Source organism: Protopterus annectens, chromosome 9.part0, assembly GCF_019279795.1.
Source record: "Protopterus annectens isolate FY-2018-M chromosome 9.part0, PAN1.0, whole genome shotgun sequence".
In the NCBI taxonomy this organism is placed as follows: domain Eukaryota; kingdom Metazoa; phylum Chordata; order Ceratodontiformes; family Protopteridae; genus Protopterus; species Protopterus annectens.
In genome coordinates this window covers 1,348,417,410-1,348,441,790 of record NC_056743.1, presented here as the reverse complement: position 1 = coordinate 1,348,441,790, position 24,381 = coordinate 1,348,417,410, and the positions used below count along the sequence as shown (strand labels likewise).

The 24,381-nt window shown below is 41.7% G+C and overlaps 1 protein-coding gene across 4 annotated transcripts in view; it reads right to left on the bottom strand.

The window, feature by feature from the left end:
- TACC1 (transforming acidic coiled-coil containing protein 1) overlaps positions 1 to 24,381 on the bottom strand; it is a 981,198-nt gene that overhangs the window by 82,607 nt on the left and 874,210 nt on the right. For all 4 annotated transcript variants that reach the window (XM_044084331.1, XM_044084330.1, XM_044084328.1 and 1 more), the window contains one exon: positions 23,837 to 23,913. In XM_044084331.1, coding sequence (XP_043940266.1) covers positions 23,837 to 23,913 — 77 coding nt within the window. The remainder of the gene's footprint in view (positions 1 to 23,836; positions 23,914 to 24,381) is intronic.

Sequence of the window (24,381 nt, the reverse complement as noted above, 5' to 3'; positions counted from 1 at the left end):
AATACATTTTAGAAGGTGATGGAATATGTAAATCAAAAAGAACGGATTAATAAAAATGCTTACTACAACTGTACCTCAAAAACAGTTGTTTATATTACCAAGAGTCAAGTAAATGCTAGTTTTTAAATAGGGACAACCAAGAGAAGATTTAAGGAACGGATTTATGGGGACATTTACAACATTGGCAAAGGGAATGGGAAAATGCATTGAATATGCACATTATTGATTATCATAACCATTTTTTTTTTAATTTTGGGTCTGTGATTCCACTCAAGTTGACTTGAGAGGGGCACCATGGAAGCTAAAATTAGAAGCACTTGAACTTAAATGGCAGCTTATTACAGTTGCTTTTAAATCTCCTGGAATCAATGAAACCATCTGTACAGATGGATCTACTTCAGATGACTGAAAATTCAAAATACTGAATTTCATTTGAGACCACAATACCCAACTTTCAAAATACTGAAAATTCATTTGACTGAGTCCCATTATACTGAAAGCTTACAATGCTGAATTTCAAACACTGAATTTTAAGCCATAGACTTGATTTCTGTTTCCTTTCACCTATGACTTGCTTGTGATAAAAACTTAAAGTGCTTACTGTCAGAATACTGATAGTTGTGAAGAAAATAGTGTTATAGTTTTCTAAATATGGGTATGTCTCTACATTTTTATTGGGTTTCTGTTAAGAGGGTAAGTAGTTTTTAAGTTTTTGAAAGAGTTAATTGGTGTTGTAAGTGTGCATGTCTAGGGCTTGAAATTCAGCATTTGAAGCTTTCAATATAATGGCACTCAGTCACATGGGTTTTCAGTACTTTGAAAATTAAGTATTGTGGTCTCTGTCAAATGAAATTCAGTATTTTGAGTTTTTAGTCATGTGAAGTAGACCTGTATAGATATATTTTTAAGACTTAATTGGAATTATAATATCCACTACTTACGTATTATGCATTTTTAATTTTTAATATAGGATCTTGTAAGGTGGCCATGATTTGGGCCCATGTTTCTTTAACTGTGTGCTGATTTAAATTGATATGATGATGTCATTCATTAACTGTTATTTAAATCCTGTCTTATCTGCCAGTTCGTTTGTTCTGATGAATTTCTAAAGTGCCAAACTTTAAAACACATAGTCAAAGTTTATTTTATTAAATCTCCATGCTATTTTATTTCATTCAACTACATCTTTAAGCTGCAATCCAATTTTGGGGCTATTTGTGTGTTTATTCAGCTTATTTCTATAGTTCTGGATCTGTTTAGTGTTTTTTTAGTACTTTGAAAACTGAAGTGAAAACCCACTGTTAAGCAGTTATAGAGAGCCACAGTTTTGCAAAAGAGGTCAACTGGCTTCCTTTCTTGAGTTTTTACTGTAAAAGAAGAATGGGGTGACTGCAATGTTTTTTTTGGGGGGGGGTCAGGAGGAAGAGACTAGTGTAGTCATAACTGCTCCTTTTTGGAGAAAGTACCCCTCTGTCTCTTTCATCATAATCCCATGTTTCCTTCTTATTCCTTCTTAGTGTCCTTTCTTCCTTTTGGCTTGTTTGACCTCGTCCTGCTTTAGAATATCTATTTTTTTTAGAAGTGTAGTTTATAAAATTTGGGTGGAGATTGCACCATGTGTCTCACTTATTCCATGGATTTCCCTTTATTTTCACATTAGAAGTCCTGAGTCCAGAGTCTTAAGAACAGCACCTTGTGAAGGGGTGCACTGAGGAGCCACACCTTCACAAAGGTACTGGATCTGCAGCCAAGAATGTTTCCCGATTACTGACCTCGTCGCATCAGACCTGGATCCTGCATCAGTAGCTTCATATCCAGATTTAAGAATGTGCTTTCCAACCTGCAAAGAAATCTGAACTTTGAGTTTCATCCTGTACTCTTCCACAACTATTCATAGGTTCATAGGTTCATAGATTAGTACTAAGTTAACTGCCCTTGCGAGCCATTTTAAGCCTAGCCAATTATCCCTTGTGAGACTCAAACCCTGCACCTTGTGTTTGTAAGGCAAACATCTTAACCATTAGGCCACCCTCCCAACCCCTTAATAAGCTGCTTGAGGATGTTCCTGACATTTTAAAATGTGGGGTTAGCAGTTTAAAGCCCTAAAAACCAGCACTGCTTATGTGTTCACCTCCTTTCCAAACCTAATAAATCTGCTGCAGCTGTCACTAGGTACAGTGTTAGAGCCAGCCTGGCTCCTTTGACAGACTCCAGGGGCACTACATCTGCAATGAGACTTCTGTAAAGTGACTTATGAGGATCATGCATCCTATAGAAACTGTCAGGCCTCTTATGGGAGTGGAGAATGGTAGGGTTCGGTGTCTGGCTTCAGGGGAATTAGCATCACAGTCACACAGGAGAGCTTTCTAGATCAAATGAATAGCTACTGGTTTGGTTATTTCAGGTTCCAGAGGGTTCATAGATCTTTTCTAAGATGAAGCCTCATAAGTTTGTCATGGAAAAGCTGTCACTTGAATGAGAGGATTTCTCGAAAAGAAAAGTCCTCTGGGGATGAATCACAGACAAATGTGTTCCCACTATTTGTATCAAAGGACAGGGGAAAGGAAATCTGTGACTTGTAATCCAGGTTCTCTCCCCTGTTTCCTCTGAATCTGAGGAGTCATATTCCCTCACAGGAGGACTATTCCCTTTTTCTCATATTGAAGTTTGGACTCCAAACAGAGAGGGTTGTGCTGGATCAGGTAATAAGCTTTGCAGGAACTAGAAGATACCCTGAGACAGTTTAGTCCACTCTTGGGAGTAAGGTCACTGATAATCCATAATGTAGCAGTTCTTGCTTAGTATAGGCATCAGAGCTCTGTCTCTTCTGATGACAGGTAGCCATGCCAGACTTGTTAGCCCTAGGAAGGACACCCCTATGTCTTTGTTTCACACAGCATGGATGGATGCCCTCTTCAATCACCACCAAGGGTATGCCACCCTCCCCTTGTGCAAATATGCGCTTTTTTAGATTACATGCCTGGTTATTATCAGCTTCTGGTATGGTAATGTCGTCTGGCAGGATGTGCTGGGAGCTACCAAAGGTGCATCACCAGCTGTAACAGATGTCAGGGCTCATGGCAGTTTAAGTTCCTTTGCAGAGCTGACCTTCTCAGACCAAGGATACTGAATGCAGTTATCGGCATCACTAGCCTCGTATAACTTCTCCTGTTTTTTTTCTTTATCAACACGATGGGAATGTCCACACAGCTATTGTATGAGTATAAGGACATGGAGGACTAATTTAAAATGGCTGCCAGATTCTTTCAGCTAGACCAGGATAGCCTTACATCTGTCCTCAATAGTCTTGGATTTGAATTCCTGGCAAAAAATGTAACTACTGACATTGCATTCTAACCTTAGAAAATAACCACACTGACCATGGAAATCTGTAAAAGGAACTTGATGTCTGCAAGCATATCTACTAGCATGTCCTATACATTTATGCTGAGCAAACACTTTGCAGATGTCCAAATAGTCATTTTAAACAAAATCAGACGGCAAAAGTTTCAGCAGAAGATTCACCAATAGGGGTACTTACCTGTTCTACTCCTCAGGCAATGCCTGGACCAACCGACTTACTAAATGCATTTGGCATGCTGAAAAATGCATTGCATATTCAGAATCTGTAGCAAAAGAGACCAGAAGACTGTGCAGGAGGACATTACCTTTATACCATGTACATGAAGTCTGAGATAAGGTAACAACACTGACCTTGCCAAAAGAAAAGAGTGTTCGGACATTAGACATCTCAGCCTGTGGCAGAGTTCCCTTGAGTTATGACTAAAGCAGTGATCCACACTAAGATCATTACGGTGTTTCTTTCTCTCATTTGGTTACAATGCCAAAAGTAATATAAAATGTTTTTCAGTCTGTTACGAGTTGGACTCATCAAAACATTTTCAATATTTAGCTAAGACATCTGGCCAGTTCCCACTCGGGCATGCCATCTTCCAAGTAAAAGTTGTTAATAAGCCAAGAATAGTTGAGTCTATATCATTTAAACAAATACTGCTATCAATAAAAATTTAAATGAATCCCAACCTATATAAAGCAACCAACACTGAATATCCTAAAATTTCATGTTTCTTGTCAACAACTACCCTGATCCTCCCAAATGTAATAACCCTCCTACAACCTGCTCTTACTGAACTACATATCCCTCCCATAACCACACCCATAGCCCTAATACTCCTTCTGCACTCTAAACTAATCTCCCCAATCACACCCCAACATTCTCCTCCCACTCCCTAGACCTAAACTCCCTGATCACTCTGTAATCCTAACGCTCTGTTCCTGCTTCCTAAACTCGATCACTTCTGACCTGTAACCCTCCCTTTCTGCTCCCTAAACCCAGTCACTTCCTAATCCTAACAGCCCATTCCTTCACCCTACACCCAATCATGTCCTAGGACTCAACTTCCTACTCCCTGATCCCTCAAACCTAAACCTCCCTTCCATTCTCTGACCCTAATCATAAATCACCAGTTAGCAGTGTAAGCGATTGACAAATACACATTCACTTACACAGTGTTAGCGAGTGCACCGCTGTCAAACATATACTTCGAACACTAATGAAGCAGCATTCAGACTAATACAGTTCATCAAAATGCTGCAAAACGTAACCTTCCATAAAGTGAAGTTCAAAGAAACAAAAGAGAACCAAATAGTTCCTAAACAGACTGGAAGTGTTCAGATACTGCTTTATCCCTTTACTCATAAGAAAACAACTATTGTTAAAAAAAAACATATTAAAGTGCATTGCTGTTTTACAAGTGGTGCATTACAAAAAGACATGCTTGTACCTGAATTTCTAGACTAATGCAAGAGTTTAAGATTCATTTAGGCACATGATACCAGCATGGTGCTTTTGGTCAGCACACAAATTCTCAGACTCTTGTTACAGAAAAAGTCACTAGGCCACCCAAAGGTAGAACAACATATTTCAGGTCTCCCAATACAAAAATCATATGTTACATTGTAAAGAAGCAGCGTGTTTCCCCAAAAGATATACATGTATGTAGATTTGGTTTAAAACATTATTTTTTTACTATTGATTTACAGTCTAATACAAATACTTATTCAATGACTATTATCCCTTCAATTAGCATAACTGTTGCTTTTAACACTGTTTATATAAAAGTACAGAAAGTTATCATTTTCAGTAGAGAACTCTCAGATTTGCTTAGACTTCTCCTAAAACTGACTTCTAGTCTCATTATTTTAGAAATACTGACTTAATAAATGGGTCTTATGTTTTGCAGAGTTAGGGAAAGACACTGTGATGCTGTGCGACAGTAACTATGTTATTGCTACAGCAAGGGTGTTGCTGATTGTCAAGTTTCATTTCAAATGTGGGTTAGCATAGGAGTGCGTTAGGAAGGAGATACCAAATTTCACAAGTGTGCTACTTCTTACATTTAGCAGTATGTAGAAGTTTAACTACAAAAACAGTACTGGCACACTGGATCATCACTAAACAATAAAACAAAATCAGGAAGCAGAACCACAGAAGTGATCCCCGGGGTGAATTTCCTATTACCCATCCAATCATCAAGATTTTTCTTGAAGAATGCTAATGAGGAGCTCTGTTTGATATAGATAGGTAGTCTGTTCCAGAGTATGGGAAGTCTCTGGGACAGGAATCTATCCCTCCAGCATGTTCTGTTTATTGTGGTGACAAGGTTTAGGTCCCTAGAGCATGTAGCTCGCAGGGATTTGGATTTCTTTAAGTGGAGCATGTCCAACAGCTCTGGGTTTGACATAGCTTTGTATGTTAGGCAGAGATCACCTCTGAGTAGGCGATAGGCGACGGAGTAAAGCTGGAGTTTTTTGAGACAGTCTGCGCAAGGTATCTGTTTGAGGCCAGTAATCCTCTTTGTGACATATTTTTGCGACCTTTCCAGTTGTTGTAGATGTCTTGTGAGGTACATACCAAAAGGGGCATTGTACTCTATAATGGGTCTAATGAGTGATGAGTAGAGGGGAACAATGACCTCTTTTTTTCTGGATGAGAAACCTTTTGTGATGAGGTGTGCCACGTAGAAGGATTTCCTGACCACTTTGGCGATGTGATTATCAAAGGAGAGACTACTGTCCACCTGTGTCCCAAGGTCTCATCACACTTTCGGTGTTAAGTAGACTACCGCCTATGTGGTAGTTCATGGGTACAGAATTTTTACCAAAGGGGATGACAATGCACTTTTTGGCATTGAGCTTGAGACCATGCCTTTGACACCAGGCATCCGTCTCAGTGAGGCCCTTTTGTAGGATGTCCACATCATTAGGAGTTTCAATTATGGCTCCTAGTTTGCAGTCATCTGCGAATTTAGTTAGCCAAAGACCTTCTGTGTTTGGTATAGGAGAGGACCCAGGACTGAACCCTGTGGTACTCCACTTGTCACTGGTCTGAAGTCTGATTTGGAGTCTGCTACTTTCACAGTGTGGGTTCTTTCAGTAAGCCAGTTGGCAACCCATCTTGTGACATAGGGATTTATACCTAGTTTAGTGAGTTTATCTATAATTCCAGAGTGGGGGATGGTGTCGAATGCCTTGGGGAGATCTAGATAGGCTGTGTGAACCACCTTACCATCATCCATGGCCTTGGTGACTAATTCAAAGAAGTCTATCAGGTTTAGGAGACATGATCTGCCTTTTACAAACCCAAACTGTGTGGGGTCCAGGGTTTGGAGATCTCCAATGTCTTTGTTTATGAGTTCCATGATGATACGTTCCATGGCCTTGCAGACAAGGCTCGTCAGGCTAATGGGGCGGTAGTTCCCGGGGTCTGTTGTGGCCCCCCCCCTTTGTGGAGTGGGATAACTGTCACGGTGCGCCATTCAATGGGCACAAAGCCTGAGGTGAGGCTATGATTGAACATGGTATTTAGGTGGGGTGCCAGTTCATTCTGTAGTTCATGTAAAAGGCGGCCTGGGATGTTGTCAGGTCCCATGTATGCTGTGTTCTTGGCTTTGGAGAGTGAAGTTTTTACCTGTGCAGCCGTGATTACAGGAACTTTGCATTCTTCCGGTATAAAGATGGGCCCTTTAGTGGGTGAGAGGGGGGTAAAGTTAGCACTGAACCTATCCTGCCAGGATGTTGGCAATATCAGTTGGTTCTGTATATTTAGTGTCATTGTGCTGTAACTCAGAGCAGATCTGAGTGTTGCCATTGAGATTTTAACATAGCTATAGAATGCTTTGTGGTTGTCTTTAGAATCAGTGGCAATTTTGTTTTCATAACCAGCTTTGGAGGATTTTATGAGGGATCTCAGCTTCTTACTGAGGCTGACCAGGGAGTTCCTCCAATCGTGGGGGAAAGGAGGGACAGTTTCAAACTCACATACCTCCTACTCAAAGGCAGAAGTCCTACCACTAGACCAAAGAGGCACTCATATATATATATATACATACAAAAATATAGTACAACTAATTTAAAAAACACTGTAAAAAGAAAGCCAATATCATACTGTTACTTTCTGTACCCATTTATCGCTAGTTCTTAATACTCAGCTCTGCTTACCTTCTCTACCCTTTTATCCATATTTTTTCTATTCTTTGTTCTAAAATTATCCTTAAATTCATGTGCTTACAACCTGCTCCTTCTACTGCACCTGTCCATTACACAACTTTATGTTATAATTACAACAAAGGCACATTCTTTCAACTTTGTGTATCTGTGGGGGGGGTCTTTTTTATTTATTTAATCTTTGTTGATCAGGTTAGTCCCACTAGGCTAGTGGCCTCTTTTCAGGGGAAACCAAGGTGGTATTCCTACTATTAGGGGTTATTTGCCCATGTTTTTTCTCCTTCACATATTTTATGCATATACACAACTGAGACATATAACTGTCTGCATTAAAGAAATGTTAACAAGTGTAGCGTGTTTGATATTATACTTTACTAAATTATACTTTATATTTGCTATGCTTCTGTTAATTTTCCTGTAATACATATCTTTCTTGTGTATATTATTTGTTGTATCTATATGTGGAGCTTTTCTCTCCATCAGAATCTAAGAAAGGGATATTAGTCCAGTTGGATTGTCCCAGTCAACAAATAGAAATAAATAAAATAAATATTATAACAGCTATTTTAACACAAACATAATTACACTGTTCATGGGAAAAACAACCAATATAAATAATAGATATACGCTTACAGTATTAGATAACGTAGATAGGGCTCTCCTTGGTTGGTTAATCCTTTCAACCAATTAGCGTTCAGCATAATTCTGGAATATTCATACTTGACAATGTATCTGTGCCCTCCATTCCAGTGCTTATGGTAATGCCACATACCATATGCATAAGCGTGGTCATTCCCCAAGTCTGTTTCATCCTTCATGTGGCATTTCTATGCCATTTAACATCCACAGTGCCCACTATTTTTTTGCAGGAAATCTCATTACTTTCTTTAGGAATTGATCTCACTAACTTGTCCAGCACAATGCTTATTACATTTCAATCTTCTAGCAATGTCTACAAAGCAAGGTGAATGCATTCCTGACTTCATTCCTTCACATTATGGCCATAAAACACATCTTTGCTAGAAAAGAAGGATAACTATTAAACCAGTGAGACTTGAGTCATAGCTGAGTGAGCTGTTCAGTTGTGCAACACAGGAGATTTCATGTACATACATGGCAGGACATCTTTTAGCCAATAAATTCTTACTTATTATAAAGCAGTTATATAAAATAGCTCAAATAAATCAGTTTGAATTATGGCAAAATACAAAAATCAAAGTAATCAACTAAAACAAGTTTTTAAACACTCTTTCCAGAGATTCTCAAAGCAGATGTTAAGAGCACTTTCATTCTAAATGAAAGGAGAGAAAAGCCTGAAAATGTCAAATGTCACACTATGAGGTGACCGTGAATGAGCAGCCATAAGTGAAAAACAAAATTACATCAGTTTCACAGCCCTACATCAGTCCATGTTGTTGTAGAATAAACTATAAAACAATAACAATTGCTTTCAGTGACAGACATTAGCACTCTACACATATTTAGTTGCTCGGTATGTTATCCAGGAGACTAATTGAGGACCCTAGCCCGAAATCCCAGTTGCCCCAAAATAGTGGTTAAATGACTTGCTCAAGGTCACACCGAAAGCAAATGAAGGTGGAAGGAATCAAACCCTGTACCACAGGAATCAAGTTAACAGCCTGTAAATGTTTCATCTCCCAGGCCCCTGCTTACATTTATCAAGGGCACCAGAACTTTCAGAGGTTTGGGATGCGTGGCTAGGTATAAAAAGGCCCATGTGGTAATTAGCCTAGTAAGCACCTCTGAACCTATGAACCTATAGCTTTAATCCTATGTGCTAATTAGCAGAACAAAATACAATAAAAACATACATCTCAGCTGTGGATAATGAGTTTATGCACTAGTGTACCATGGTGAACTAGATATAGGACTTTGTGAATTAGTATGCATAGGATGTTTGATAAGAATTCTCTTCCATATGAGTTTTGATGATTTTGTTGCGTTGGTATGCAGTTTGCATTACACAGTTATATGCAGTGGTGTTGTTAGGTAGGCTAGATGTATAGATTAACATGCATCACATACAGTTAGATTAAAATGTTATTCTTGGTGTAAAGTATTGGAGGGATGATCTGAGAATACTGCACAGAATTTTTTGAAGTCATACCAAATGTGATTAGTAGGTCATAAATACATAGCAAGCCAGGAAAAAAATATTTAAGGAGGAAGTCCCCCCAAAACACACATGCACTCTCACTCCTCATCCAAATGACATAATAATCAACTCCAAGGTCACCCCACAAGAGAGAAAATGGAAATGCCAGAGTTTCAGCAAAACTTTATTTTACTTCCGCCATTATCTGCTGGAAAGTAACATAACAGAAATAACATAACAGAAAATACCATACCTGAAAATGTTATTTGAGCACTACTTGTTTTTAAAAAAAACTGCCTATATCCTTGTGTACAAAATATTCCAGTTATATTACTATGGTATAAACAGGAATACCTTGAGTTCTGTAAGTTAGTAGCATGGTATGTCTTAAGGGTGTTTTTAATTTATTAATTTTTACTAGCTTTCATTATCTCTGTATCTGTGTAAGTAGTACTGGACTGAAGCTCTTCTATTATTATTTAAGGAGATAAAGCCAATGCCTACTGTAAAAAGAGTTGAAAATGACCTTCAAGTCTTAAAGGGACAATCAAAATACATACATAGGTTCATAGGCCGGTACTAAGCTAACTGCCTTTGCAGGCCATTTTAAGACTAGCCACTTACCCCATGTGAGAATCAAACCCTACACCTTCTGCTTGTAAGGCAAACACCTTAACCATTACGCCATCTTCCCACCCAAATGTACATGCAATATCAGTTCCATAAACATCACTAGAAACATTGTCATGCACTCTCTCCCTTTTTCATTACACATAATTTGTGCAAAGGTGATGACTAGAATTGCCATCAACTCATGAACTGAAAAGAGTACAAATGACTGCAAATATTTAATGCCTTCTCTACAGTTCTTTTCCCAGCAGACAGGCCAGCTGTGGGTGTTACTATAAAGTGAGCTTTGATATGATACAGTTCATTTGTGAATCCTGTAACTTTCCTTTAACCAAAATGTCACTGAGTTTTCTAAAGGGGCAGCAGCTGGAGAATGTGTTAACACAAGGAAATGCTATTCAAGTAGCCAACCACAAATGATGGGAGTACTAAAATAAATATAAGCAGATAGAACAGTCAGAGTTATTTAATTACATACACAACAGGGTGTACTATAGCCAAAACATTGTGTCATACCATACTTGTGCTCGGAATCAGGATACAGACAGCTGAAGCTTCCTATATCATCACAATTTGCCACATACTACTGCTACTGAAGAACGCCTCAAATATTAAATAAATAGTGATAATCTATAATTTAATACTGTTCTACAATAGTCCGATGAGGTAACTATTTTCATTGAATGAGTGTTCGTCTTTTCTTCCTTTTCATTCAACTTCATACAGAATATGCAAAAAGCCTTCTTTACAACAGAACTCTACCTAAAGTTGAGGTTCTTCTTCATAAAGTGGTTTTACTTCTGTTTAAACAAATCCCAAGAGTGCCACTCGAAAAGAAAGCATAATGAAATTATTTCTGCATTTCCTGCCAGAACTAGATTGTGAAGCATCTCTCTCTCTCTCTCTCATTCTGTGCACAGTTTTGTATTTCTGTGACATCTCGCTATCACATAGTTAACTCTGGCTATGAAGTCAGTTAGTAAGGAAGGGTGACCTACATCTAAGACATTTACAGCCCTAAGAAAGCAAACTATGCCACTGATTACAAGCTCACCAAATAAAGTCTGTGTGAAAGTTTAAAATAAGGACGGAAGATTGCATAGTCATTTGGTGTTGTGTGACAGTCACAGATTACCAGCTTCACAGATCATTTAAAAACTATATGAAGTGATAACTAGAACTGCAAAAAAGAACTGAAAAAAAGAACTAATGACCATATAATTTCAAGACTGACATTCACATGCATTTACTTAGTAGGAGATGGTCACTAATATAAATCAAAGGGAGGAATTAAAAAGCTACGTAGTGACACTCAACCAGAGATGGTCAAAAAGGTAATAAAATCATAACAATGCCAAAGTGATCAATCAAACAGAGCCACGCATGACATTGTGCCTCCCTGGTATAATATTATGACACAGACTGCCAAATACCTTTGGCTGTAAAACAAAAGCTTGTCAGAATGACAGCCCTTTCACATTACTTTTAGGGTATTTCTTTGTTTTTGTCTATCTACCTACCCTAACCTACCTATCCTATCCATTCATCCCTCCATATATCCCATCCATCCAAGGTAACTGGACTGGGCTACTAGGATCCTTTGTCAGCCACAACCTTTGTGCGAGTCAAAGAAACATTCAAAACATTTAGAACACTTCCAATTTAATACATACACGTTAAGAAAAAAATAATACTTACAGAAGCATATACAGTAAAGTAGTAGATGAAAAAACTATGCACTTAGGCCACCTAAAAAAAAAAGGAGTTGTGCAATGTAGTAGTAAAATGATTGCATATGTAAGAGTAAACCTTTTTAGTGTGAAGGTATGAAGTTAAGAGAGGTGAAACGTCTTGCATGCCTTTGGACTGGATAGGTTAGGTATACAAAAAGGGATGTACAGCAGATGCAGGTGGCAAGGCTACGGGTGGGATTTCACCACTTTTTATAAATGACAAAGAGAGGACATTTATAGCCTGAGCAGGAAGAGAGTTTCATAGGATTGTTCCTGCAATGCGGAGTGACTGGTATGTACAAGATAGGTGATTCTGAAGGTCAAAAACAGATGATTTAGCAAATGTTGAGTTTCTGAAAGGCCCAGAGTGTTTCTTAGCTTTTAGATTTACTGTGAACATATAAGAGTGTCTGAAACAGAGGAGTGGGTAGCAGTGTGTGTTGATTAAAGCTGCATGGATAAAGTACAGTTGTGTACACTTACCATAAATGTAGATGTTAGAGTGTATTCACTGTTGCAGTCATTACATTAGGGTAATCCTGCTAGTAGGTTGCCCTCAGTCGGCCTGAATTCCAAAGTCTTGGGTCCTGCATTGGCTGCTGTCGCCCCTTCCCTGAAGTCAGGTCGTCAGGGGTATAAAAAGCAGCCGATGCCATTTTCTTCAGTCTTTCTTGCCCCATTCAGGTGCCCACTAAAAGGGTCGCCAAAATTTATATATATAAAAATACATACACCAACATAAACTTTACCTTCATCTACCAGCAAATACACCACATAGGTTGTATAAATCCGAGAAGGAAAGAAAAGTTCCAGCAGAAAAAAAGGGGGATGGTGGGTGGGTAACCTGGACAGCAACAGTGAATACACTCTAACATCTACATTTATGGTAAGTGTACACAACTGTACTATGTTCTTTGTGTTTTACTGTTGCAGTCAATACATTTGGGTAGAGTCCCAAAGCTAAGGTTGGGAGGCTGGAGCTAAACAGCATTAGGAGTGGCTATGAGGCCCTGCAGAACTACAGGGGCAAAGCCTGCCCTGGATTTAGAGTAGAGTGGCAGATGACAGTGCTTTGTAAAGGTGTGCACTGAACTCCAAGTAGCAGTCTCTAAAATGTCTTTGGTTGGTACTCCCCTGAGAAAGGCTGCTGAAGTGGTTGCAGCTCTGACTGAATGTGGCCTAATGCCCTTAGGCACTGGCTTGTCATGGAGCAAATAGCAGAAACGAATGCAGTGGCCTATCCACTTTGAAATAGTCTGCTTTGATCCTGCAGCATATGCCACTAGTAGTTGCTCAGTCTTCCTGAAAACTTTGGTTCTGTCCAAGTAGAATCTAAGCTGTCTGTGTACGTCCAAAGAATGCAGAATTCTCTCCCCCTTGTTCTGTGGGTTTGGATAAAAAGTTGGCAGATGAATAGTTTGGTTAAGAGCCATACTGGACACCACCTTAGGCATAAATGTTGGGTTTGTCCTCAGAGAGATCCTGTCTGGATAAAAGGTTCCACAGCCATTAGTGCCTGTAGCTCTGAAACTCATCTTGCAGAAGTTATTGCGAGGAGCAGAGCTGTTTTCCAAGATAAAAACTTTATATCAGCAGTAGCAGCTGGCTCAAAAGGAGGCAGGGTGAGTTTTTCCAAGACATAGTTGAGGTCCCATGCCAGTATTGGTGATCTCCTTGGAGGCCTTAAATTTTTGGCTCATCTGAGGTACCGCTTTAATAAAGGATGAGAAAAGACTGGTGGCTCTGTATTGTAATGAGCCGAAACGGCAGAGGCATGAATTTTAATTGATGAAAAAGACAGGCCTTTGTCCAGCATCTCAGTTAAGTATTGCAAAATCTGAGGAATATTTGGTACAGCTGTATCAGTTCCTTCTGCCTGGTTCCAAGCACAGAATCTCTTCCATCTATCCTTTAGATGTAAACAGAAGCAGAACTTGCAGTGTAAGCATATTAAGCTTTTTTGAACTATAGGTACTTGTTTAGTCTGGATGGGTCTAGGATTGGTCTTGTACAGCTCCATTTCTCTGAAGGTATTTCAAAATAGATAGTGTTGCTAGTAAAGAGAGGTATCCCTAGGAAATGTGGTAACTTCTTGAATTCTGCTTTTCACCCTGTGAACATTATCTCCTTTAGCCAAAGGTCCAAGGTCAGGTCGAAGCAGTTTTGCGTGAAGCAGGGAGTCTTCCGACCAGAATGTTAGGGGAGGGATGGAGGAGTTTGACAGTCAGTACTATCTGCTTCTAATGCTGAGTAGAGCTCTGTTCCCCCCTCCCTCTGCCTTGCAACCTGCCCTAGCTTCTTCCACCCCCCCCCCGGTCTACTGTTTCTTTTCAAAATCCCCTTTGTCAGCATTGCTCTTCCTCAACTGATAATGATAGAATCACCACAATTAAGTGGAGTAATTTCTATTGCTCTTCAGAACATGGATGTGAAAAAGCTGTTTTACCAACTGTAGAGTTCTTCCTTTCTCTTCCATCTTTTTTAAAAGTTGTTTTAGGATGGAGGTGTGTAGTGACAGGCAGTACTACAGTGGTGTGGTGTGAAGTAACAGAGTACCATAGTTCTGTTGCAGTAAATAACTGCCCCTTTACATTTTCAGGGAGAGCTTGGATTTGTAGGCAGACATGTCTTCTGTTGATGGTGCCTAAGGCCATCCAATTAGCACAAACATTTACATCATCCTACCCAACATTAGTTGCATTTTTCTCCATTTTTACATCAGTCTTAGGACACTGTTCCATAGTGTTTCATCCTGAATTTCCTTGGTCATACCCTCACTCTGTCTTGAGATTGTCATCCTGATAAGTGATATCAACCTGATGATTTATGGCCCCAATTGCAAGGTTGGATTAAATGTGCATCTTTTTGCCAACTCGGTCAAGCACCCTGCTTTTCTTCATGGGGTGGGTGTTGATTTCTGGTGCCAATTTAGATCCCCTGGTTGGATCCTCTGAAATGGCTGTGTGATCTATTAGTGGACTCTTATAAAGAAACTTGTATTGAAACTATAAAACCAGTCACGGTTCCTTAGGGCAGGTGGCTGGGGCTCTGGCTCTAACAAAGCAATTTCAAATACTTGTCAAAGACCTCACTGACTGGCAGGACAGCAGGGGCCCATACTTAAAACCTAGAACTTCAAATGTCTTCTTTTGCGAGTCTGACAATGAATCTCCCCATGTAAAATGCCACCTCGTGAGATTCACAGACATCCCCTGGGAGAGACCCTGAGGTAACTGCATTGGCATAGGCAACACTGTGACCCAGCAGGGAGTGCTACAGTCTAAATGAGCCAGACCTTCCTCATTTTCTAGATTAGAGATAGACATCCCTTTTGGGGAAGGATCACATATACCACACATACACACACACACTTTTTCTCCCCCACTTTGTTCCTGGGAGAACTACATGTGAGGTGGAGCCACACTCAAGATTGATGGCTCTGACACATGAGGGATGAAGGTAATAGTCAACTTAGTCCACTGCCTGGTCAGCAAGCAGTCTTCAGTGCACATGTTATATTCAAAAAATAATGGAACCAACATTAATTTGTGCTGGCCTTATGAATCATACAGACACCTACGGAGTGGCTTCCAGTTAGTGCAGTTATAGAAACTGATGGACTACCTCCAACATTTGGACTCTGCTATTTGCTCCCAAAGGAGCTCATAAACAGGCACTTGGGCAAGGTGGGGAAGGGGCAGACTGGTTCCCCATGGGAAAGACACTTTCAGACCTATATTGGATTACTGAGGCATGTTGGGCTAAGCACTCCTTGCTCACAGATTTCTTCACAACCAGTTTCCCATGTTATGGTGCTGGTACTACAACCCAGGATACTTGTTATTTCTACTCTCATTTGCAGAAGGCTGTCTGCATTAGAAAGGAGTGGACAACCAATTGCTCAGTGTTAGAAGCTACTTTTACTGCAAGGAAGTCCTGAAATTCTGGATGTGACAATGCAAAGACTTTTTATTAAAGGTCTGCAGTGCTCACAAATAAATAGCCCAGACAGAAAAAAGCACTAAAGATGGTAGCCTTTAGAAGGTGGAAGTTTGTGTTGAATAGACACACTAAATAGTAATTTTTTTTTTTGTGGGGGGGGGGTGTCTTAGGCCATCAGAAAAATCTGCCAATAACAGTCAAACAAAGGCAAGTGACAAATGTCATCAAGAAAAATGTAACTTTATCCATCCCATGTCATCCTACCCCATCCCATTTTGTTTCTTTCACTGGTACTGTTACCATCTCATTGACTGTACACTACATTTATTATTCATTTTTGTATATTTTTAGACAAATGCTTACTGGCCCTTGGAGTCTGCTAAGGTCTAGGAGTACCATCTATTGATCTGTTTCTTCCATGACATCTCTCTTGAGCTCATAGGTGAGGTCTCTGGCATAGATGGACTGTTATATCTGTGTGGCTGAATTTTTCAATGCAAGTTCTTAAGTTTTCCCAAAGAAAAAAGAAAAAGCACCTGGACACACAAAAAGTCAAGTTAGACAATAGTCTGCATGTGCCCGCATGAGTATGCTGTAGTGGCAGCTGTGGGCATGCACGAACACTGTACTTTTTGCCCAGAGTTCGCCTGTGACACCCTCCAGAAAAGAGGTCCTGCTGTGATAATCTAGAAACCCTCTCCCAAGTAAGAGCAATTGCCTAGCTCAAGCATACATGAATAAGGTGAAAACAAAGACTGCAGCTGACCTAAAAGAAAATAAATCTTTCTAAAAGTCTAGCCTCCACCAAGGGCTGACTGTAAACCGAAGGGGTTTTCCCAAGTGCTACATGTAAATAAGACGATTCTGGTAGGAAAACCTGCAGATTCTAGAACGTCCATTTATAATATTTAATCCATGTGGCCAGGCTAGACATAATCTGCAGTGAAAAACAATAGTTCAGTCAAGGAGGCTCTGATGAGTTGTTTATTAAGTTTTAGCTTAGTATCCTTTACATGGATACCATTTTAAAAATATTAATTTAGTAAAACAGACAATAAATAAACTTTTTATCAGCCTCTAAGAAGGAAGCACATACCATTCAACATTGATTTCCCTGGGTTATCCTCATTGTTGCTTTAAAATATTTTCTTTACTCGATTTTGTTAACCAAGTGGGTGCAACTGTCATGTGCAGCCATTTCTCAACTGCCCCTCACAAAGTACACCATTATCAGAAAACAGTGGTGAATACAGTCATCAAAGAATGTCAGTCATTAAACATAGCAGGGCTTCTACATCAGTGGATGCAGGGTGATAGAAATGCGGGGAAGTGGAGAACAAGAAGTTATGTACTCACCATAATGTTCGATGTATGTAGTCCACCTCACCTTACATTCTTACCCGCGGGTTCGGAGTCGAACCTCGGCATCGACTCGGCCAAACTTTAGCTCGAAGTCTTCAACTGGCTTGTGGCTAAGAGGTATCGCATCATGCAACAGGTCTATTCCCCAGATCTTGTTTGCTGCAAGCTCACATACATACACACTGAGAAGAAGAACAACCCCAACAGAAAGGACTACTGACACCTAGAGACAATACCTCCAGGTCCTCCAGGAGGGAGGCTTAGTAAGAATGTAAGGCGAGATGGACTACATACATCGAACGTTATGGTGAGTACATAACTTCTTAATGTTATGTAGTCCAATCTCGCCTTCATTCTTACCCATGGGACAGCGTCCCTAGCACCTTGAGATTGGGTGGCTCAGTGAAAAATACTCTTGAGCACTGTAGAACCAAAGGAAGATCTGCCTCTAGAGACCAGATCTAATTTGTAGTGACTAATAAAGGTATGAGGCTAAGCCCATGTTGCTGCAGCACAAATATCACCCATAGACATCCTAGCCTGAAAAGCAGTTGAGGTAGCCACAGATCGTGTAGAATGAGCTTTCACTTTAAAGGGTAATTCTTTGCCATTGGAAGCATAAATAAGTAAGATGCAATCGGAGATCCAGCGAGACAAGGTTACCTTAGAAACCAGAACCCCAAGTCTAGTGTCTGAAAACGATACAAACATTTGATCTGATTTCCTGAAATCTTTCATCCTATGTGAATAGAAACGCAATTGTCTGTGAACATCCAGCTGATGAAACTTAAATTCTACCTTGTTGGAGAATTCAGGAAAAAACACAGGCAACTCAATGGATTGGTTGATATTGACAACAGAGGCAACCTTTGGAACAAAAGAAGAGCTGGTTCTTAAGGAGACCCTATCCTTGTGAAACACCAAATAAGGTGGTCTAATCAATAATGCTTGGAGTTCAGAGACCCGCCTAGCTGAAGTTATGGCTACCAAGAATACTGTCTTCCATAACAAGAATTTAATGTCACATGTAGCTGTGGGCTCAAAGGGAGTTGAGGTGAGCTTCTGTAGTACAAAACTGAGGTCCCATGGCATCACTGGATCAAAGACTGGAGGTCGGAGTAACAATGTCCCTCTCATAAAAGCCCTACAAAGCCTATGAGCCATAAGGTTGGGCTCATTAGCAACCTGAAAGGTAGAAATTGCTGCCAATTGCACTTTAATGGTTGCCTCAGCTGAACCTTGACTAAATAGTTGAGAAAGAAATTCCAATATTGCGGAAATAGGCGCTGTACAAGGATCAATATGTTTCTCACGGGCCCAAACAGAAAATCTCTTCCACTTACTGGAATAAATCTTCCAGGTAGAAGGCTTGTGGGAAGATGACAGAATATGGATCACTTTCAGGGAAAAATCATAAAGCCTGACTAAGGACGGAACTGGAGCAGCCAAGCTGTCAATCTGAGGGTCTGGATGGAGGGATGGAACTGTCCTGACATAGGAGTCGGTCCAGAATCCAGGGCTTGTCCATTAGATAGGGTTGAAGGAAGGGAAACCAAATCTGATCAGGCCAGTGTGGGGCAATGAGGATCATTTTGCTCCCCACAGACTGTGCTTTCTGAATGACCTTTGATATCAGAGGTAACGGTGGAAGGAAGGGAAACCAAATCTGATCAGGCCAGTGTGGGGCAATGAGGATCATTTTGCTCCCCACAGACTGTGCTTTCTGAATGACCTTTGATATCAGAGGTAACGGTGGAAAAGCGTAGAGAAGACCGGAGGGCCAATCATGAGTCAAAGCGTCCCTGGGTGTCTCCCCCTCTGGGGGATAAGGGTAAAGTAGCTGCTGCATTTGGCATTGAGGGGGCTGGCAAATAGATCACAGCAAGTCTGACCCCATCTGTGGAATATCTCTTCCACAACATAATTGTTCAGGGACCACTCATGAGGCATTAGGATAGCTCTGCTCAGCCTGTCGGCAATCACGTTGGACTTCCCCCAGTATATGCGTTGCAACTAGCAAGCATTGGGAAGACACCGCCCACTGCCAAACTCAAAGTGCCTCTCTGCAAAGTGGGTATGATTTGGTTCCTCCCTGTTTTTTCAGGTACCACATCACCGACATGTTGTCTGAGTGGATTGCAGTTGTCCCTAGAGGGAGAGAACTCTGAAGTGCTTGCAACACTAATAGCACTGCTCTCATCTCCAGGACATTGATATGCAAATGGGTCTTGCGATCCTGCCATGTGTCTTGGACAGTCCTGCCAAGATAATGTCCCCCCACCTGATTGGGAGGCATCCATGGTCACCGTGGCAACTAGAGAAGATGGGACAAAGGGCTTGCCCACGTTGAGATTGCTGGCCTGAAGCTACCAGCGTAGATCCCACTTGCGCGTGTCCGTAATCAGAATAAAATGGGAGAATGGGAGATGCTGCAGTGACCACTGGGCGAAAAGCAGCCACTGAAGAACCCTCATGTGTAGTCTGGCAAGGGGAACTAGCATGATCGTGGCAGCCATGGTCCCCAATAACTTGAGGACCACTTTTGCCCTGACCTTCCTCAATGGTAGTAAGGTGTAGACCTGCTGTTGTAGAGCCTGAATTCTCTCTTCTGGGAAGAAGGCCCTCATGAGCACTGTATCTAGTTTGGCGCTGATAAAAGTGACACACTGCGAGGGCAACAAGGTAGATGTTTTCCAATTTAGAGTAATTCCTAACCATTGGCACAGTGTAATGGTGGCATCCCGGGTCTGTAACGGTAGATGCTTGGTGGTGGCAGAAAGGAGCCAGTCGTCCAGGTACAGAAACACTTGGAATTCCTGATGTCTCAAGTGAGCCATTTACCACTGCCATGCATTTGGTGAATACCCTGGGGGCTGTGGTGAGACCAAAGAGCAGAGCGTGAAACTGAAAATGACTGGCTCCCAGCCAGAAGCGTAAATGACTTCTCGATGCCCTGTCCATCTTGATATGGTAGTAAGCATCTTTGAGGTCTATAGAGCACATCCACACATCTTTGCCTAACAGAGGGAGTATTGACTGTAAGGTGACCATGTGGAACTTGGACTTTTGTACATGAAGGTTCAATCAGCTCAGATCCAAGATGGGTCTCAGGTCCCCTGTTCTTTTCGGCACCAAAAAGAATCTGGAGTAAGTCCCTAATCCTACTTGGTCTGCAGGGACAGGCTGGATGGCTCCCTTTGAAAGCAATTTTTTTATTTCTAAAGTTGCGGAATCCCTGTGACTGGGTGGAACATCTGGGATTCTCTTGGATGGCGGGGGAGGAGAAGAGAAGGGGATATGATAACCTCTGGAAATTATCTTTAATACCCATTCGTCTTAGGTGACTTCTTGCCAGGCTTCTGGGTATAAAGAAATGCGACCCCCGACCGGCTCCAGAGACGCACAGTCGGGCCTCCCTTCAGGAGCACTGGTAGGGAGAACCACGAAAGGAATCATGGTCCCCCTGGTTACGTGGGCCTCCTCTGCCTCTAGGGTGGCATCTACCTGAATTTCCACCCCCTCCCCTGCCTCCGGAGGGGGAATCGCTTTGTGCGCCCTGAAAAAAACTCTGCAACTTCCTGAACCACATTTTCCCACCCTTCTGGCCCTTGGGGTAAGGTCTAGAAAGCATGGAAAAATGGACTCCCATGGCAGACAGGATTTTTCCTTTCTGCTTGCACCTAGTGAGAGTGTACTTCACCTTGGTTCCGAACAAGGATGAATCATCAAATGGGGCATTGGTTAACGTTGACTTGAAGGCCTCTGTGAAATTGCACAGGCACATCCAGGAGTGTCTCCTAAGAGAGACTTCAGAACCCGCAGCCCTACTCGCTGCATATGAGATCAGTCTCATGGAGGAGTTGGTAAGGGAATTTAGGGTAGACATCTGTGCATTGACCTATGCCACAGCATCAGAAATGTTACCCTGTAGAGAATCTCCTAGCTCTTTTAGGAGATCTCTCTGCAGCCTCGTAAAATGCGTCAAGTAGTTCAGCGACTGCAGTGCAAAGTCCGCTGAGGAAAACACACACTTCCCATACCTGTCCATAACCTGGGACTCCTCGTTAGGCGGATGGATGGTAGATGAAGTTTCAGCAAGTTCCTTCTTGGTGGCCACTGTCACCACCATAGCATCTACTGGAATACCTTTAGATAGATACTCCTCGTCAGAGGGGGTGGACAAAAACTTATTGGGCCTTCTTGGTACCAGTTCCACAGTGTGAGGAGTTTTCCACACCTTTCGACAGACAAGATCTAATAGCTCATCAAAAGGAGGAGAAACCCAAGAGGCAGAGGGTTGAGACCCGAATGCCTTCAGGAACACTGACTCCTCATCAGAAGGGGATTTGGATGGCCAGCCACCTCTCTGCATCAGGATCTCCAGGATATCTGAAAAAGAGATCTTCAGAAGACGACTTGGGGGACCCCTCTGACTCCTCGAGGTTGGTATCTGATGTGAGAGACTCATTCGGGGAGTCAAGGTGTTTCCTCTTACACAATCTCTTTCTGGTGGGCTCCTCAGGCAAAAACTCTGGGGAGACGTCAGAAAGTTGGAGACCACTCATGGAGGAATCCTGAGGCTTTGGGTCTCCGCTGCCCAAGAATAGAGTGTGATCTGAAACTGATACTGGTGCTGGAGGGGGCAGAGTATCGGTGCCATAGGATGCAGCTGACGACCTGGCCAGCACACTCCTCATAACCTCGAAGGCTGATCCCCCTGGCTCCAAAGGCCAACTAACTGAAGATGAAACAGTAGTAGCCCTCGGCACCGAGGAGATGAGGTCCGAAGATGATGTCGGGTCCAAGCTCACTCGGGCCGAAGCACCAAGAGGAAGGCTCGGAACCGATGAAGATCGATCCGAGACCTCCCCCTCGGGTCCAACAGGAGAACCATGAACCCTCGACCCCGTGGACGGAGCGGAAATCGGAACAGAGAGGCCAGGCAAGGCTACTGGAACAGACCTAATGGTGTCCGACGGCACAGACAACTCTGGCTCCAAAGGCCGAGAAAGGCTTGGAGGAGAAACAACAAAGGATGAAGAGGCCATAAGCTCCAGAGCCGACTGGGTTGGAGCTGAAATCAATTTAGCCAACACCGAAGACTGAAGCAGTTTCTTCACCACCCTATCAATGTCCTCATCGGAAAGGGTCCTGGAAGACCTGGAAGACAAAGTAGGAGATCTGGATCTCCCCACAGAAGGGAACTTGTGTGAAGGAGAACCCGGTCAAAGAACTGGAGACCGGCTCCGAACCAAAATATCCGTGACTGGCTCCGAGAGGCTGGGAGCCGATACAGACTTAGTCAAGAGACTACCTTCTTTCGGCACCGAGGGCAATGGAACCGAAGAAGGAGAAGCTGTTGTAGCAACTTTCTCTGGCAGCTCCGAAGAAACAGACTGAGCCGGAGAGCACTTCTTGGAAGTCTTTTTGTCCTTTTTAGCTGGAGAGGATAATGCACTGGAAGACTTAGCCAAGTCTTCCTTGAAGGAGTGTTTAAGCAGTCCTTTAAAAATGAGCTTGTTCTTCCTCTCCTGTAGCACACGGGGGACTGAAGGAATGACAAAACAAGCAGGACACTTGGAGGTGAATAGCCCACAAGCAGTACACTCACACAGAGTGCCCATCAGTTAAAGACATTTTATTGCTGCATTCAACACACTTTTTAAAGCCCAAAGGCCTGTGTTCCTTAGGATCCTTGGACATGCTGAAAGGAACAAATTAATACATACACGCACTAGACCCAACTAACAAGAAACAGAGCCTCTAACTCAAACGGCCCAGAAACTGGTGGGAAAACAACAGGGAAGACTAGGTCCTCTAACTCAAACGGGCCTAGCTTGGGGAAACAAAGGCAGGAAAGCACCACTAGCCAGACACAACACTAAACGCTAACATAATGGAGCACCAAACCAAAGACCACACAGAAACAATGGGGAGGACTAGGTCCTCTAACTTAAATGGGCCTATCCCGTGGGGAAAGGAAACGAATGGGATACCCAAACAGCCAGACAAGGGCACAAAAAACAGCCAGAGAAACAAATACAGGCAGTAAAACACCACTGCCACACACACAGAGCTATGAAAATAGCTTTTTCGAGCAACAAGTCAACAGTTTATAAAAATTTTATAAGCAATATACTTAGCCACGGCCAAAAGCGAGACCACGAGCGGCAAATGGGATCTGGGGACTAGACCTGTTGCATGATGGGATACCTCTTAACCATGACCCAATTGAAGACTTCGAGCTAAAGTATGGCTGAGTCGGAGCCAAGGTTCAGCTCCGAACCCACGGGTAAGAAAGAAGGCAAGATTGGACTAGATAACATCAAAAGTTATCTTGTAAGTGAAGAGTGTCAAATACAGAAAAGGCTCATTTATTTTTGGCCTTTTTCCTTCAATATTTTGATTCAACTTTCAGGATAAGCACTTGAGAACATTGCAGAAAACTGTGTTTAGATTAGGTAGAAGTATTCACTTTCAATGTTATTGCTCACACTTTGTTTTGGATAATTAAGGATACAAGTACCTCATTTCTAGGACTTCTTGCCGACTTTCTTCATATTTTCTCTTCCATTCACTTGCTTCAAATTCTTTTGTTATAATCTAAGAAATTCAGAAAGTACTTATGTTACCTATGTAGGACTGGATTTTTAAAGCTCTGAAGTCCCTGTTTATTTCACAAACAATGAAAAAATGCCTCCTCCACATAAAAATGCAAAGCAGTTAATTTGGAGAACTGTTGATGTTTTTTTTCTTTGTATGATAAAAAGTTCTCCATTATCATTAATTACTTTTTTGGACTAAAAGTTCACTTAGTGAAGAAAAAAATAATGTGCACCTTTTTCTGGATTCACAGTCATGGTTTGACATTTTCATGTGTGCAACCAGTTTTCCTTGACTTGGATAAGCACGATTTGCTTAAAAAAGTTGTTTTGTACCTCACTTCCCCTTCATACCCATCCTCAATCAAGAAATGAAATGTGACACAGACCAGCTTTCAGGGCTATTAAATTCTATAGACATAAAAATCATATTTTCCAAACATGGAGCAATAAATTGTGCTAGGCCATG